Source organism: Anolis sagrei, chromosome 2 (genome assembly GCF_037176765.1).
Source record: "Anolis sagrei isolate rAnoSag1 chromosome 2, rAnoSag1.mat, whole genome shotgun sequence".
NCBI lineage: Eukaryota > Metazoa > Chordata > Lepidosauria > Squamata > Dactyloidae > Anolis > Anolis sagrei.
The window spans coordinates 245858685-245875244 of record NC_090022.1 but is presented as its reverse complement, the minus strand read 5'-3'; the positions used below and the strand labels follow the sequence as shown (position 1 = coordinate 245875244).

At 37.6% G+C, this 16560-nt stretch overlaps 1 protein-coding gene across 1 annotated transcript in view; it reads right to left on the bottom strand.

Annotated features, from left to right (window-relative positions):
- The window catches only part of TMEM232 (transmembrane protein 232), a 152655-nt gene that overhangs the window by 130795 nt on the left and 5300 nt on the right, over positions 1 to 16560 (bottom strand). The window contains exons 3-6 of the mRNA XM_067464496.1: positions 15871 to 15976; positions 10778 to 10935; positions 5455 to 5554; positions 2475 to 2641 (exon numbers count right to left, since the gene is read on the bottom strand). Of these exons, the coding sequence (XP_067320597.1) occupies positions 2475 to 2641; positions 5455 to 5554; positions 10778 to 10935; positions 15871 to 15976 (531 nt within the window). The remainder of the gene's footprint in view (positions 1 to 2474; positions 2642 to 5454; positions 5555 to 10777; positions 10936 to 15870; positions 15977 to 16560) is intronic.

Below are 16560 nucleotides of genomic sequence, written 5' to 3'. Positions count from 1 at the left end.
GTCATGTAATCATCTTTCCTCATTTTTTATAATAAAAGCATTGAGGAACAGACATGTATAACTCAGGAACATCACTCCATTGTTCATAAGCACAAGTGCACAACCAACCTGTCTGGACAGATGGCCATGCAGCATCTGAATTATAGTAATGATGACAAAGTTCTGTTCCTGGCTTGAAAATGTCACTTCATGTTTAATAGTGTAATCCTGACTTTGAAAGTAGTGGTCCTTCTCCACAAACTTTGTTTCTGTGTCACAAACTTCATTAAACGTGTGGAGGACAAAGTTGCTCTTGCCAGGACAAAGTTTTTTGCCCTCTGGTCAACTTCTGCCATCTTTTCAGGAGAAAAGCAATGAGGAACAGATATGTACAGTATGCCCCAGGAACAAAATTCATATGAACAATGTGCATGTTCACATCTGTGCATTTAAAGTTTTCTTGTTTTTTTAAAAAATGCTGAAATTTCTGGCAGATGTCCTGCAGTGGCCATCTTGCAGGCTTTGAAATCCCATAACAAAGCAGCAAGTCTGGACATTGCAGGCAGAAATCCCAGGACCAACAGGTCTGTGTGCGGATCTGCTCTCAGGTTCTGGGGTTTTTTGCCCCTCATGGAAAACCCGCAATTTGGTGCTGTCTTGAAGTGCCCTAGAAGAGCAGCTCAGGTGTTAACTCATTGCCACATCCAAAACTCCATACAAAAATGGCTACATTGTAAATCATGCTTATAGATACAAACAGCCCTCCACATTCACTGTGAAAATTGCTATTATATATGTGAGAACATCTCTTTAGGAATTTCTAGGTTATCCAGCATGTCTCCGTGGTTGATTTCCATTGCAAGCTGATCAAATAATTGCACTGGAGGACCTAAAAATTTCTACAGAGGTGATCAACCTAGCAATCTCTAGGATCTCCAACTTGACCAGAGAAGTTGACCATAAAGTCACACTGGAGGACATAGAGATTGCTAGAAAAAAACATTTTACTCATATTTACAAATAATCAAATCTGCAAAAGTCAAAACTACAAAATTTGGAGGCACAACTGTATCTATTTTCCAGTATCAATGTACCTACTGTTTAGCTTGAAATCATTGTGCCATTGTATCATTTCTTCTGAAATAAATGAGAAGAAATGATACAATGGCACAAGCAACATTCTGAGAGTTATTGTTCAGTTAAACTAGGGCTTGTACAAATGGGTTTGTGGCTCCCTATGCAGCATGCTCCCTTTGATACTACCAGTCCCTGGCCCTTGTATGCAGAATAGGAAGGAAGAGCAGCTACTTGAAAAGTATTGTATTGTAGCAAGTAAAGTAAAGTATTGTAGCGATTCATCTATTTGTAAAGTGTTTGTGCCATTATTGGTCTATTAGATTATTTCAAAGATGAAAACATGGATGGGATTTTAACTTTATTAGTACCAACAGTCTTCTTATTTGCCATTCTAAACAAATGTTGCAGCTAATATGGCCTTAAGGCTCTCAACCTTTGCCACACTCTCCCCTTTAGATACCAAATCTCACGATCCCCTACCATGCACAACTAGGTGTGGCTAGGATCTGTAGAAGAGGAGAAAAGGTCAAAAGGAGAATTGCAAGTCAGAACTGTGGCAACACTTCTGCTTATGTTCAGTTTGAGGTGTTGAGCAAATCACCAGCCTCTATCTAATCCAACCAAATTCCTGTTGGGAGTGCTTATCTTATTTGCCTCTATCACCTGGTATATTGAGGTGTACTGATTTTGCCAGCTAGACTGATAGGAAGAGTATTGACTGTTTGCAGTGCATTTTCATGGTTTCCTCCTTTCTGAGAGGAAACAAACAAAGACATCTAATCACCTCTCAACAAATGTTTGCTCCAGGCACTGTCAGGCCATTATATGCTAATCAAGGTGGTCAGTTGAAACACACCTAGCTCCAGCAGACAAGAGTCCTTTGTCCCACCCTGGTCATTCCACAGATATATAAACCCTTTTTCCTAGTTCCAACAGACCTCACTACCTCTGAGGATGTGTGCCATAGATGCAGGCAAAACGTCAGGAGAGAATGCCTCTAAACCATGTCCATATAGCCCAAAAAAACCTACAACAACCCAGTGATTCCGGCCATGAAAACCTTTGACAATACATTGAATTTATTACTTATGACACTTCTCCACAGTTCTGATTAATATTTTCTACATATTTTTTAAAGCAACTCTACCTATCAAACCACTAGCTATAGTACATCGATTGTGCCATCATCATTGCACATGATGTATTCGGTTGATAAAATCCTGAAGATCACTGGAATTGTCATGACCTAAAGATGCCCATTTTAGGAATCCAAACTGAATAATATATACTAGATCTTTTCGTGAACTTTCAGCTATCTAACCCATTAACTTATCTTGAATATTCTACATTGCTAACCATGTTTATTTAATCAACGCAATACTGTTAAAACGTATCATAAATTGTTACGTGTTACCTACTGTGCCATCAAATCCTTCCTGCTCTTCTTCTAAATCTGCATGAGGTGCTAATGATGAATCAGAAAGGACCACTCTTTCACAGATAATTTCTCCAGCCTTCAACATGAAATGCACCATGAAGAGGATATTTGGGTAATGTTGGTAGCAAGCTTCGCAAGCTGCTAGTGCTATGGCACACAGACACAAACAAACCAAAATAAATGTGTGCAATTGCCCTACATTTTGTCTTGGTGGACTTTTACTAAATTTGAGGTGTTAGTCTTCACCATTTCACTAAAAAAGAGCTTTAGCAAAGCTTTTGCAGAACAGATTTATAAATATTGTGTGACCCCTTGTGGTGCCTCAAAAAATGGCAGGTAAAAGTCTAAGGACAGAGCCACGCTTATATATAAATACGTCTGGGTTTCCTTCCTATAAAATTCATAATTTTTTGCAGACACAAATGTGTTCCATCCCATATTTGCATTAGTTTTTTTAAAAAAAAAAACCAACAAAAATACATTTTACACAACATTTCCCTCTTTATTTTGTGTCTCTGTGTGTACCATGTGTAATCAGGAAATGTGAATTAATTCAGCCCACATTACAAACCAAACATTTTTTCCTCCATTCCCACATAGAAACATTTTCTGTGATTGCTACATTCTTGATTACATGCAATTTATGTGCTACTTTACAAGAAAAAAAAGTCTGCTACAAATGTATCAGCTTACAGTGAGCCAGAAGCCATCTTTATACAAAATTGGATTTTTTGGAACTTTGGGTTTAATTTGGTAGCATGCACTCGGTAACCCATCTATTTCCATATAAGGAATTGGTACATTTTAAAAGGAACATATTTTTGATGTCCTAATACTAAGGTAAAGGTTTCCCCTGACATTAAGTCTTGTCATGTCCGACTCTGGGGGGGGGGGGGGGGGGGCTCATCTCCATTTCCAAGCCTAATAGCATGACTGAATGGAGTGCTGTTACCTTCCCACAGAAGTGATACCTATTGATCTACTCATGTTTGCATGTTTTCGAACTGCTAGGTTGGGAGAAGCTGGACCTAACAGCGGGCGCTCACCCTGCTCCCCAGATTCAAACTGCCAGCCTTTGAGAAAACTAATTCAGCAGCTCAACAGTTTAACCCACTATGCCACCTGGGATCCCAATACTAATATGAATACTATTTACTAATATTGGAAGGCTTGAGACAAATCTCATTATTTGTGCTATAAATAGAAGTGAAATCTGCATTTTAGTAATGTTTTTCTTGCATAATACTGTAATCATTATAGCATTCTACCAGAATGAAATGACTCTGCCAACAATAATTTGACAAAGTCAACCTAAATCTGAAATAGTTTTGTTTTTTTTTTTACTGTGCAGTTTCTCTATTGAAATCAATATATTATTTTGGGGAAAGTTTCTGAGGATAGCATTGTTTTTTATCACTTGTGGGTCACTTTTTAATATGCATATTTATGCATATCACAGTATTACAACATTCCCTGGGGACAACATTCAGGAAGATCTCTTTTTTGAAGTTTTCTTAATATGCTTTCTATCTCAGACTGCTGTAGGTGAATCTTGTGAAACGGAAGCCAAACAAATATAATATCAACAGTGTTTTCAATTGTCAGATTTCCTCGTTCCCTGTATGAATCTGTGGCCATGACAACCAGTAACACTGGCAAGACTGCAATACCTCTGCAGTCTCACCAAACCCAACAAGTGCTTGCTGAGTCACTGCATACAGTTACATGGATGCTGAAAAGGCTGGCATATGCTAGGAAGAGATCTGGCCTGGAATTAATTCATTAGAAATTCTAGTATTGTGGGTGACTGGTGAACTTATTTTTCTCAAACACCCTAAGCTTCTGTAGTCACATTGCATGCATGAAGAGTCAGACTGAATAGGAGAACCAGGCTTGGGGGAAATCTTCTAGAGGATTTTGCAATAGAAGATTATTCCCTTTGTGGAAATAACCTCTTCCTACTTGAAATGTGTGCTAGGTCATGGCAGCATGACGCAAAGCCTTCAGGGGCCATTCACATTAACCAAACTGCATTCAGAGTTTGGAACTGGTTCTCTGGATCAAACCATGTGTTTTGAACTCACTAAACTGATTTATAATTTAAGGTCTATTAACAGTAATTAACATCTTCCACAGGATTGAAGGGGAGCCAGACTTCATAATGATTTTTGTTTCTGGCAGTATCTCTCCCTGCAGTCTGGTTAAGATACATTATCATGGCATTCTCTGCTAAACAGCACTGGTACCTCACAAAACTACAGATCCCAGTATTCCAAAGCATTAAGTCATGTCAGCTAAGGTGGTGTCAAACCCCTAATGTACCTACGCTGTGTTTATCTAAATGTTATCTGCCTTTTAAGAAACTAATAAAGACAGGCCTTTCTATATATCAAAATAGTGGTCAAAGTGACCCAAATTATTAGCACAATTATTCATTTTTCAGATATGAAGTGGTAATGGGGGAAGGAACAATTTTTTCTATAGAAAAGACGTTTTCAAAATTCTCACAGTAAGGACCCTTTCACACAGACAAATAACCCACAAGAACTGCTTTGAACTGGAATATCTGAGTCCACATGCCATATATCCCAGTTCAAAGCAGATGTGGCATTTTATTCAGTAATTTGATTACTTAGTTTGCCAATTGAAAGGAAATCACAGTGAATTGTCCACCCCTTTTCAAATCGTCTCATATAGGACAACTGATAAGCCCCAACTGAAAGCACTATTGTTTTGATATATTGTAATTTCTCTTCTGTGGGTAAATCCTTACTTACTACACTGCAAATCTGGTAGAAGTACAGGAGTACAAAGTACAATCTGAGTATACCCTCTCTTTTCGGATACAGTTTTGGAGTAACATTACTGGAGTGAACACAGTAAATGAGATGGTAAATATTTTATATTTCCCAGTGCATCATAAATATAGAGAGATAGGTAAACAGAAAAAAACAGTGTACCTTTTAAGCCAGTATGAAGCCTGGATTTGTGTTCTTCAGAAAAATTCTGACCATCAAAGAAATGTATTAGAAGAAGTCTTAAAAGCGCCAAAAATCCAAGCTGTCCAAAAATCAAAAAGATATTAATTGGAATCATATAATTTTCATCAATTTTAGGGGGCTTTTCATAAAACCATTTCACTTTCGTAAAATAGTGAGATTTTGCTTCTGCCATGTCCCACTGTTTGCTTCACAGGGGCCTTCCTCATAGCCCTATATCCCAGAATATCAAGGCAGAAAATCCTACAATATCTGCTTTGAAATGGGTTATCTGGGTCCACACTGTCATATATTCCAGTTCAAAGCAGATAATGTGGGATTTTATTCCGCTGTGTGGAAGTGCCCTCCCTTGCATTGGGATTAGAAGCTCAGTTCCCTTACCACTTACTTGGGACTTTTCTCACTAAAAATTATTACCAGAAAACCTAACAAAATGTCAAATTAATTATAGAATGTTTCAAAGTGAAAAACAGGCCACAAACCATATCAAGTAACTTAATAAGCCTTGTGATGGCCCACAATGAACCCTGTGATTACTTAGTAAAGCACAACACATTGAGGACATCACAACATATTTGGTTCATTAACATATTGGCTGAATCAGATGAACAGGATAGTAGGAAAGAGTTAATTCAATAAATCATCAGAAAGTTAATAATCTCTAGTAATAACTGAAGTGAACTGAGTAGGGCAGCAAGACAAGAACATTCTCAGAGGTTATATTAGGACTTGAGATATCAAAGTGCCTAGGACCAATATCTTGCTTTTCTTGGTAATAAGTCAGCGTACTGTAAAGGATTCAATACAATACACAGAGGATTACAATATGGCCTGAGCAAAAGTACATGAGTAAAAAACAAACAAAAAGTATATTTACAAGACAGACAGAAGCAACACATTCTTTAATAATGTAGCTGGTCAACCATTTGCCAGGTGTCTGTGATAGATTGCTTCCATAAAACTATGCAGGAATGATCTTGAAGATATTTGGGTCTTTTTTCATCTCTTCTTTCATTCTTTTCATTAACTTACTATTGAGCTGGCAGACAGGCTAGCAATTTCTTTTGTAGGCTACTAATGTTTGGGTGAAAACTCTCCTTATGAAAGGATATCCCTGTGAAGATTGCTTCTGCTTTGTAATCACTGAGATAGAGTGAAGGAGTATGTATTGTTGACTGAAGGAGTATGTATTGTTAACCATCATAATAACTAGGGGTATCATTTTTTTTCATTAGTTGTCATAAGTTATATCAAATTAGTTAAATTAGTACTTAAAATGTGATATCTGACATGCGAGCATGGCCCCCACCGAAAACTTAAGAATCAAAACTTGCCCAATGCTTTTTCATTTGAATTTTGTAAATCTCAGAAGCCTCCCAAAGTCAGTTTCATTTTCAGCACAATGAAAGAAAGCAAAGCCAAAGGGGCTGCCTTTCCTCTTTAAATTAATGGCCTCTTGCCATTAGGAAAGGGAAGCAGCAGGAAGGAAGCAGAGTTCGCTGGGAATTAGACTGAGAAAGAACAGAATTCTGTGAAATGTAGTTTGAGAAGGTGAGGAGCCCTATGCCAAAGATTTCAAAAGGCTCTGCCCAAAACTACATTTCCCAGAATTCAGCTCAGCATCAGAAATCAGGAAGGGGAAGATTTGTCCCTCCGTAGCAACAGCCAGTCAGAATTCCAAAAAATTGTTGAACCTGCAAAGAGGACTGACTGATCCTTCTAGTAAGTAAATCTCTGTGCTGGGCTAAAGGGAAAAAATCACTAAATTGAAGATTTATTGGTTAATATGAGAGGCATTAAATGAGACAGCTGTTATGATTTAAAAAAACATTTTTGTCAAAACATTTTTAAAAATCCTAAAATCAGTAGATTTATGAATATTTCTGAAAGTTGGGAGGAATGATCCCCTATTATCTTGTGTCATTGTATAGAAAATTCAAGAAGATAGCTCTTGTAGTTTTTTAAAAAAATGTTGTTTATAAAAACTTTGAAAATTCCCCTAAAATCCATGGGTAAGTGAAATGTTCTGAAACTTGATGGGCTAATGCTGGTAAATGCATTCTACTCACAATAGCTGTAAACATGAGAGAGAAAGGAGCCCCTGAAGTTTCCCCACTTGCACAATTACTATAACAAAAAAGTGACAACATTTCGTTATTCCCGTTATAGTAATGAAATTTTCACTAATGACACTTTAGAAACACTTTAGAAATGAAACACTGGCACCTCTGATTTTGCAATGAGTTTTGAAACTTTTTTCATCAATCGCACAGCCCTAATAATATGACTTGAACTTCATCTGCAGTTTCTATGTACAGAATGCATTTTGCGAGGAGCATTCCTTAACTTTACCTAACACCAGGTTAAACTACATTAACCCTGTTTTAGGGACTGTATATCCCTGTACATCAAGTAGATGCCCAGGAGCAACTTCTTGCCAAAGTTGGGGTATATGTCCCATTGAGATGGGCCCTTGAAAATTCTCAAGAGACATGCATGCATTGAAAATATTATTTTGGGTTTTTTTAAAAAAAAAATTGGTCAACTCTCCAATTTGAAGATATCTTGTTAGACACGAATTTCAATTAATTTTTTTTTGTAACTTAGGATATGATACCTCAATAAAGTACAGGTGTTCATGCAAAGAAATATCATCAAAGAGTTCAATGCAGCCCCGTTCTTCATTGTGTGCATTAAATTAACTTTGCCAAGGCAAAGGAGCCTGGATGTGGATACATGTGCACCCCTATTATTCTTTGTAATGGTCCAGTATTGCTACTCTTTGCACATATATGAACACGCACCAAGTTTGGTAAGAGGATAACAGACTTGTATCAATTCCAGCTCACTGGCTAGAATGAGATCAGTATCTTTATCTAAACCACTCCTGAGACTATTAGTGACCAGACTCCATGACTCTTCAGTCTCGAAAAGGGAAATCATTGCAGTTAAGATAAAAAGGTGTTGCTTGAAAGAGCCTTACGAATGGCGAGAAAGAGGGAGATGACTGAGGTTCAGGGCTAAACTATTAAGTAATAACGTACTAGCCAATCCTTCAATTATCCTACAGGTGTTATTCAGTTTTCAAAAGTAATTCTCTCTTCTGGACATTCTCATTTACATGGCTTCAATTTCATCCCCTCTCTTGAATGCATAAATCTCTTGCTGCTGCTTTAAGATTATGTGACCTAACATCATACATTTTGGTTAATGATAATCCATATGGGAATATAAAGAGGTGACATAATTTAAATAGTAAAAAGCACATTACACAAAAATGATCACTAACATTATTAGCTAACCATATGCACTGGAATAAAAAAAATCACTCCTTTTGAGTATTTTAGAACATCTCATTAAAGAATCACCTGGAAGTATATTTTACAAAATATTTCTTTATAGACTACTCAAAGCCAATGAATCCAGGGAGATAAAAATTGAGAATGGAACTACCTATAAAGACAATATGAAGCCAGAAAATGCATTGCTTTTATTTGAACATGTTGCTGCAAATTATTTTGTATAATAAGGTCTGCACAATATAAACTTCAGCTCTAATAACGCACTCCCACAGCAAAACAAACAAAAAATAGTATTGGTTGAGAAGCAGCAGTCAGTCTGCAGTTATATCAAGTAAACTATTACAGCATCGTTGTGCACCAGGAGCCCCCGGTGATACAATGGGTTAAACCCTTGTGCCAGCAGGACTGCTAACTGACAGGTCAGCGGTTCAAATCCGGGAGAGCGAGTTGAGCTCTCTCTGTCAGCTCCAGCTCCCCATTCAGGGACATGAGAGAAACTTCCCACAAGGATGGTAAAAATATCAAAACATCGGGGCGTCCCCTGAACAACGTTCTTGCAGACGGCCAATTCTCTCACACCAGAAGCGACTTGCAGTTTCTCAAGTCGCTCCTGACATGAAAAAAATTGTATATTGGGGTATGAGATGTTTTTGTTAATGAGGTCAACATTTGCTGTTATTTTCCCTCAATCAAATGATTAGCAAACTATATGTACTGGTTAATATTACACACAAGGAGGTATGCAATATTAAATACATGGAATGATCAATGCAATCGTGCCATAATGTTCCCTTTCCTCCCAATAATACCTGAATTATATTGAAGAGAGATTAATTTAAATGGCAAACATGAATAAGATCCATCACACTCAGAGGCAGCCTATGCCATTCCCCAACAGCTCTTACTCTCAGGAAGTTCTTCCTAATCTTTTCTGTTGAATCCCTTTTCCCGCCATTTGAAACTATTGCTCCCTTGTTCCCTGGTCTCTAGAGCAGAAGGTCAGTCCACCCCCCCCCCCTCAATGGGAAACCCTTTTAAATCTTGAAACATGGTTCTCATGTTCCCTCTCTACCTTCTCTTCTCCCAGCTAAACATCCTCCAGGAGGGAAGCAGAAAGGAAAATGAGAAGGGAGGGAGGGAGGGAGGAAGAAAAGAAGGTTGAAAGGGAATGGAAGGAGGGAAGGGAGGGAAGACACAGGGAAAGGAAGGGAAAAGAGAGGGGGGAAGGAGAGAGGAAAGAGAGAAAGAAAAAAGGATGAAAGAGTGGAAGGGAAGGAAGGAGGCAGAAAGAGGGTGGTGAAGATGGGAGGGAGGGAAGGAGGAAGGAACGAGAGAAGGAAGGATAGGATGATGAGAGAGAGGAGTATCTGCGAAAAGCACCCAAGAGGCCACATCCGGCCCCCGGGCCTGGGTTTACCCATACCTGAGCTAGATCTTGTGGATGACATGAACTGTACTGTAAGGTAATCTTAGTGGCGAAAAGACAGCTGGCATTTTTTTTAAATTCTAATAATGATGATAATTTTATTTGTTACCCACCTCTCTTTGCAGCTTGAGGTGGGGCATAATGGTTAAAGCAGACAGATAAAACACAATACTAAAATGCATAAACCAAAATACATGCAACTAAGAATTAATAATGGTGAGTAGTATCTTTTCACTTTTATGGTATGGATTTTTGTTTTGTAATATATCATCTTATATATCCACACTGGGAAACATACAATATGTTGATAACAGGAACAATTTTCACTAACTATTTCATGATTAAGAGGAAAGAGTTTGTGACCTAGGTGGAATTTAGTCCACTGCTGCATCCCCATAACTGAAAAACAGCACCAGATCCAGCTTCCAGAGGTGAGGTAAGGCACTCCTGGTATAAACCCACCTTCAGAGCTGTTCATTTAAGAATACGTACAAGGAAACAATGTGCATATTACAATACCATGGCATTGGCATTTATCGTCAAAGGTACAACATACCTTGGAGAACTTGATTTCACATGAGAAGAGATACGGTTTTTTGACTGCATCATAACAGAGTTTATACAATATGGACTCTGAGATAAAAAATAAAATTGGGATATGATCTGCAGCAACAGGAGCATGGTCCAAGGAAATTAGAAGAATATCAAGAGCTTCTGAAATAAAAAAATGTAAAAATATAAAAACAATTCATATCAAGTGCTTGCTATGCACAGCCTTAATATTTCATTCAGTCCTCATCACACCTGCAACACAATGCTTGCCAAGTTATGAACAAATAAAACAAATGTTACATCAATTTTTTCCAGATTGTTTGCCTTTTCTGATTATCACTTTGATGAAGAAGCAATTAAGGCTTGTCTCTTTCATAATTCTATTCAACAGTTGCTGAAATGTTTATGATAGATGATGAATTAAATCTTATTGTATAATAAAGCCATCTAAATTAATAAAATCAAACAGGCTTCTAGGAATGTGCAATGTGCACTGATTATTGAGGTATTCTATAACATTTGTTTTCTTGCCAGTATTTGCTTAGTTCACTTTTTTATATTGCTGTTTTTTTCATAATTGCTAATTACAAAGCACAGTTAATTATATGAGGCAGTGGGGGGAAACCACATTACAAAAAAGGCAGCACTTCTGTCCTTTCAATAGTTGCAAAAAGAGGTGGTGGTGAAACTTGCTTATCAAGGCCCTCTTTGTATTTTGCATGTAAGTAAGAGAGAACTTTTGACTTCTCATGGTTTCCACACTTGACTGGTGGGGGAAAATCTACAGCCCCGCATATGTCCAATCACTAACTAATGGGAAGTCAACAAGTGAAATCCAGAGTTTGAAAGGATGTAATCTGAAGTTGAATTTATGAAGTAACTGTATGTCTGAGTTTCTGTGAGTTTTCCAAGCTGTATGGCCATGTTCCAGAAGCATTCTCTCCTGACATTTCATCCACATCTATGGCAGGCATCCTCAGAAGTTGTGAAGTCTGTTGGAAACTGGGCAAGTGAGGTTTATATATCTATGGAATGTCCAGAGTGGGAGAAAGAACTCTTGTCTGCTTGAGGCAAGTGTGAATGTTGCAACTAGACACCTTGATTAACATTGAATGGCCTTGCAGCTTCAAAGACTGGCTGGTTCCTGCCTGGGGGATCCTTTGTTGGGAGGTGTTAGCTGGCCCTGATTGTTTCATGTCAGAAATTTCCTTGCTGTTCGAGTGTTCCTCTTTATTTACTGTCCTGATGAAAATGAACAAAATATGGCTGCCAGTATTAAAAACTCTAAAATCAGTGATTCCGGCCATGAAAGCCTTTGACAACACATTAATTACATGTCTATAGGCATAAGGCTTAGCCATGAGGGTGAAGCTTTAAAAAAATCTTTCAGAGCTACTAGTCAAAATGGCAATGTGCTTTCCATATCAGTTGCTGATGAATAAAAGAATCAGGGTATATTTGGATTCATTACTTCTAGCAAGCTTCACATGGACAACCATTATGTAAATAGAATGTTAGACTAGATAGTCCTTTGTTCTCATACAATATGTTTTTTATTATGTTCCTATCTTTAAATTCTGTGTTCCATGCATACATATCCAAGGCTGCAACTCCAGGTTGGAAATTAGCCAAAAGGTGATCATCAACTTCATCTATTGTGAAGGCTGCCATACTTGCTACCACATTTTATTTTTTCACTCCGGTTTATGACTGCAATTGGACACTTTCTATGTAGATAACAGTAAACTTCAATTTTTCAAGCAAGCTTCAATCTTTCAAAATGAGTCTTTGCAGAGCATTGGCCATGGATGCAGTCGCGGAGCTTACCTGATGGTAGCAAGAGTGCTTCCCACTAAGGCTGTGGTTCTCAGCCTGTGGGTCCCCAGGTGTTTTGGCCCACAACTTCCAGAAATCGTACCCAGTTTACCAGCTGTTAGAATTTATGGGAGTTAAAGGCCAAAACATCTGGGGACCCACAGGTTGAGAACCACTGCACTAAGAAATGTTCTAAAGCAGTGGTTCTCAACCTGGGGTCCCCAGATGTTTTTGGCCTTCAACTCCCAGAAATCCTAACAGCTGGTAAACTGGCTGGGATTTCTGGGAATTGTGGGCCAAAAACATCTGGGGACCCCAGGTTGAGAACCACTGTTCTAAAGCATTAGAGCACAACATCTGTAGTTGGAGGGATCATTTTGCCCTCTCCAAATCTTGGATGGCCACACTCTCTCGACCTCCTTACAAAAGCAAAATGAAAAAGGGCATCCACAGAACTTTTTGAGAGGGATGCAATTTGTCACTTTTATGCAATTGTCAATACCCCAGCCCTCTTTTATGCCAAAAAGGACTTTTAAAATAGGAACAATCATTTGCTTAAAAAAAACTATATCAAAAGTCAATTATACCAAAACTGGATTCCACTTTGTCATTAAGGGTCTTTAACTGGGGAGGAAGGGAGCAAGAGAGCTGTATATGCCGATGGTCTCCAATTTGCCCAATCAAATCCTACTCTAATACTAATATAAGGAAGCCTAAGAAATCAGAATCACAGACTATATGTACAATTTCAGAGTTTCACCTTCATAGCAGGTCATAACCCCCTTATAGTAGTTAGAATTTTACTACCACTTAAAATAATGGTGTTGTTAATTCAGTCCCATAGTATCTAAGAAAATTAATGCTGAAATATTTTTGAAAGAAGTAGGTATCTTTTTTTAAAAAAAGAAAGGTGTGTAACATGTTTGTTAGCCTTTTCTTGGTTCTTATTATGGGAACAATTTGTTATGAAAGATCAGAAGAAACTTTTTTTACTAACATTGATGTTTAAGTATTTCTCGTTTGTTACAAAACATAATAAAAGAGAATGCAGTCTGTACCTATTGTCTGACTAACTGTACCTTTAAACCAAACATGGTAATTATATCAGGCAAAATTATATTATAACAATAAGAAAAAATTGCCATGATTTCAACATTCCTGGAAATCTTACACTCTAATTCTTTTATCTGAATTGTTGAGGGCGATACTGACATTTTTTGCTTAGCTGTCTCTGCAAACTTTATTTGCTACTAAGTTTTCATTATAACTGATCAACATGTACATTTGTTACAAATAAAAACTCTTTTCAAAATATCCGTAAGGTTTAAACTAAACTAAAGCTTTCCTGAAGTTTTCACTAGCAAAGAAACCAGATGCTATTTAGTGCTGGACAATGTTTCATTTCTAACTATCCTTATAAATACTACAGTGTTTATTGGCATTAACTTCAGTTCCCAGGCTAACCACATGTAGTGAATCCCTAATGGAAATATTAATATTTTTGGCTTCTAAGGAACAAGTCAACCACTGTATATATTGTAGATTTACAGATGCCCGATGTCTCTCCCAAATCCTCCTTAATGAGCCTGGCATGGTAATTAATTTTAATTAATTTAATAATTAGACATTCCAAATTTTAAAAATATCTTTGTTTTTCCTGTCATTTCTCCTTCTTGGCTAAGTTGAGATACTGCTAGCTTTTAAAGTTTTGTACTTCTGCAGTGGAAAGTTCTGATATTGGGAGGAAAGTCAAGTATCCCCCAAAGTAATGTCCCCAAAGTTGGGTCTACTCAAGAGTAGCAGGATTGGAGGGGGAAAGCGCCGTATCCCCAAAGTTGTGTCTAGTTAAGATCAGTGCCTCAGGTCTACAGCAGTGTAGCAAGATGTATCAAGTTAAGATAAGTGCCTTGGGTCTACGCCAGAGTAGCAGGATTAGAGGGAAAAGCCCTGTATCCCAAAAGTGGTGTCTTGTTAAAACCAGTGCCTTGGGTCTACTTCAGAGTAGCGAGATTGGAAGGAAATGCCCAGTATTTCCAAAGGTTTTTTTTTTCCGCTAAGGGTTTTTTTTAATGGAGTAAGCGGGAAGTGCACTGGCTCAAAAATGATTTTGGGAGAAAAGACAAAAAAGAACAACTTGTGATGGAATCAGAGAAATGATATGATTTACTTTCTGATGCAATGGGACATAACACCATAGTAATGTGACATGACCTCCCCCCTCCCCCCAATGTGGAATAACATCCTTAGGTTATTGCCAAGGCAGTATATATACTTTAGATCACCTAATGAGGATTAGATGTCCTTCAGTGTCCTTTTAATCTTTGCACCTTCCTGTCCTACTCACAATCCAAGATGAGCTAATTTACTAAGAACACTGATCGTTATATTGGGCTGCATCCAAAGGCTTTCTCCTAGGAACGTAAGGGCCTTTGATACAACTAAAGCTCCAGTAAACAAAAAGGAGAAGGTGATTTTTAGCTCATGACCGCACAGTTCTTCCTACATTATTCTGGACTAGTGGAACCTGGCTGGTGTCCAAACCCAATGGAGCAGTTTTTCCACTATTATTAAAGGGTTTTACCCCTTCTAATTCTTCAAATGTACTTACCATGCTATTTTATTCATAGAAATCAATGAGGAAATCTAAAACATATCATTATTCATGGCAAATTACTTTGCAGGTATAAATGCCATTTTAAAATTACACTCAATTTATTCTAGTTTTAGAAAGAGCACATAATGAAAAGCTAATCCTCAAGAAGAATACTGAATATACATGGTTTGTAACTGAAAAAATTAAAATATAAGGTTCTAGGCAGGGCATTAATTTCACTATTTTCCTGAAAAATGGGAAGAAGTGATTGCCCATTCCACGTTCAGAAGCATGTAGACTTCAGTGCAAATATAACACACATTTTGCAAAATGCCCAACCTTCCACAATTTGGTCATCTGTAGAGAGCTAAGACATCACTCAGAGGCAAGGTCAGCACTATGGGCAACTCTCAATGGTATCAAAACTGCACTGTAAATAGCAAAGCAAATCTAAGAGCTGCCTCTATTTCTGTCTCCTAACTGAAGACTGGATTTCAGCATCCATCTTATGTTTGCTCATGTCAAAACTGGTCCCTCCAAATATTTCATATTTATTACAGCAAAAATGTCTTTGAGGAAAGAGGTTAGTTTTATTTCAAATGTGAATAATTTTTCATAGCTTGAATTAGGAGGAACACAAAATAAAATAGAATTTGGAAAGGGTGTATCTTCATTTGAACCGAACAAACCTTCATTGATTTCTCCTCTACATTGTGATAACATAATAGCTTCAGTCCATGCTAATGGAAGATCCACATGCTTCCCACAACCTAATGTAGTAAGACCAGATCGCCTCTGTTGGGAAAACAAAGAATGCAAAAGCAGGGGAGAAAAATTCAGATTTAGAATATCCTTTCAATAATCAATTGACTTGCATACTGTAGAATATGTGTGTGTTTAAGGACTCTATTATTAGGTTTTTACTGATGCAAGAAACAATAGCTGGAGCTAACTTGATAACAAGATGTAATTCTGCAAGTTAATATTTAATAAAAAGATAACTGTTTAGCTGTAATGATACTGCTACAACCATTTACAGATCAGAGCAGAGAACAGGCATCGCAGGTCAGAGCAATTACATGGGAAAGTGGTAGAGAGAATTCATGGGAAACGAAATGCTTTCATGGGGTGGCTATTAATTAGCAAGTTGTTTACCTAAAGAGTTAGTTCAGGCAATGTATCATTCAAGTGAGAAGCTAAGCCTAAGTTCTCTGGTTCTTGTTTCAAGTCAAGCCTTTGGTGTTGGATTCAAGTATTCTGGGAGTTTCTATGTTCCTGTTTTCGTATTCATGATTCAAGTTTTACTAAGGGCCCTTCCACACAGCCATATAACCCAGAATATCAAGGTAAAAAAATCCCACAATATCTGCTTTGAATTG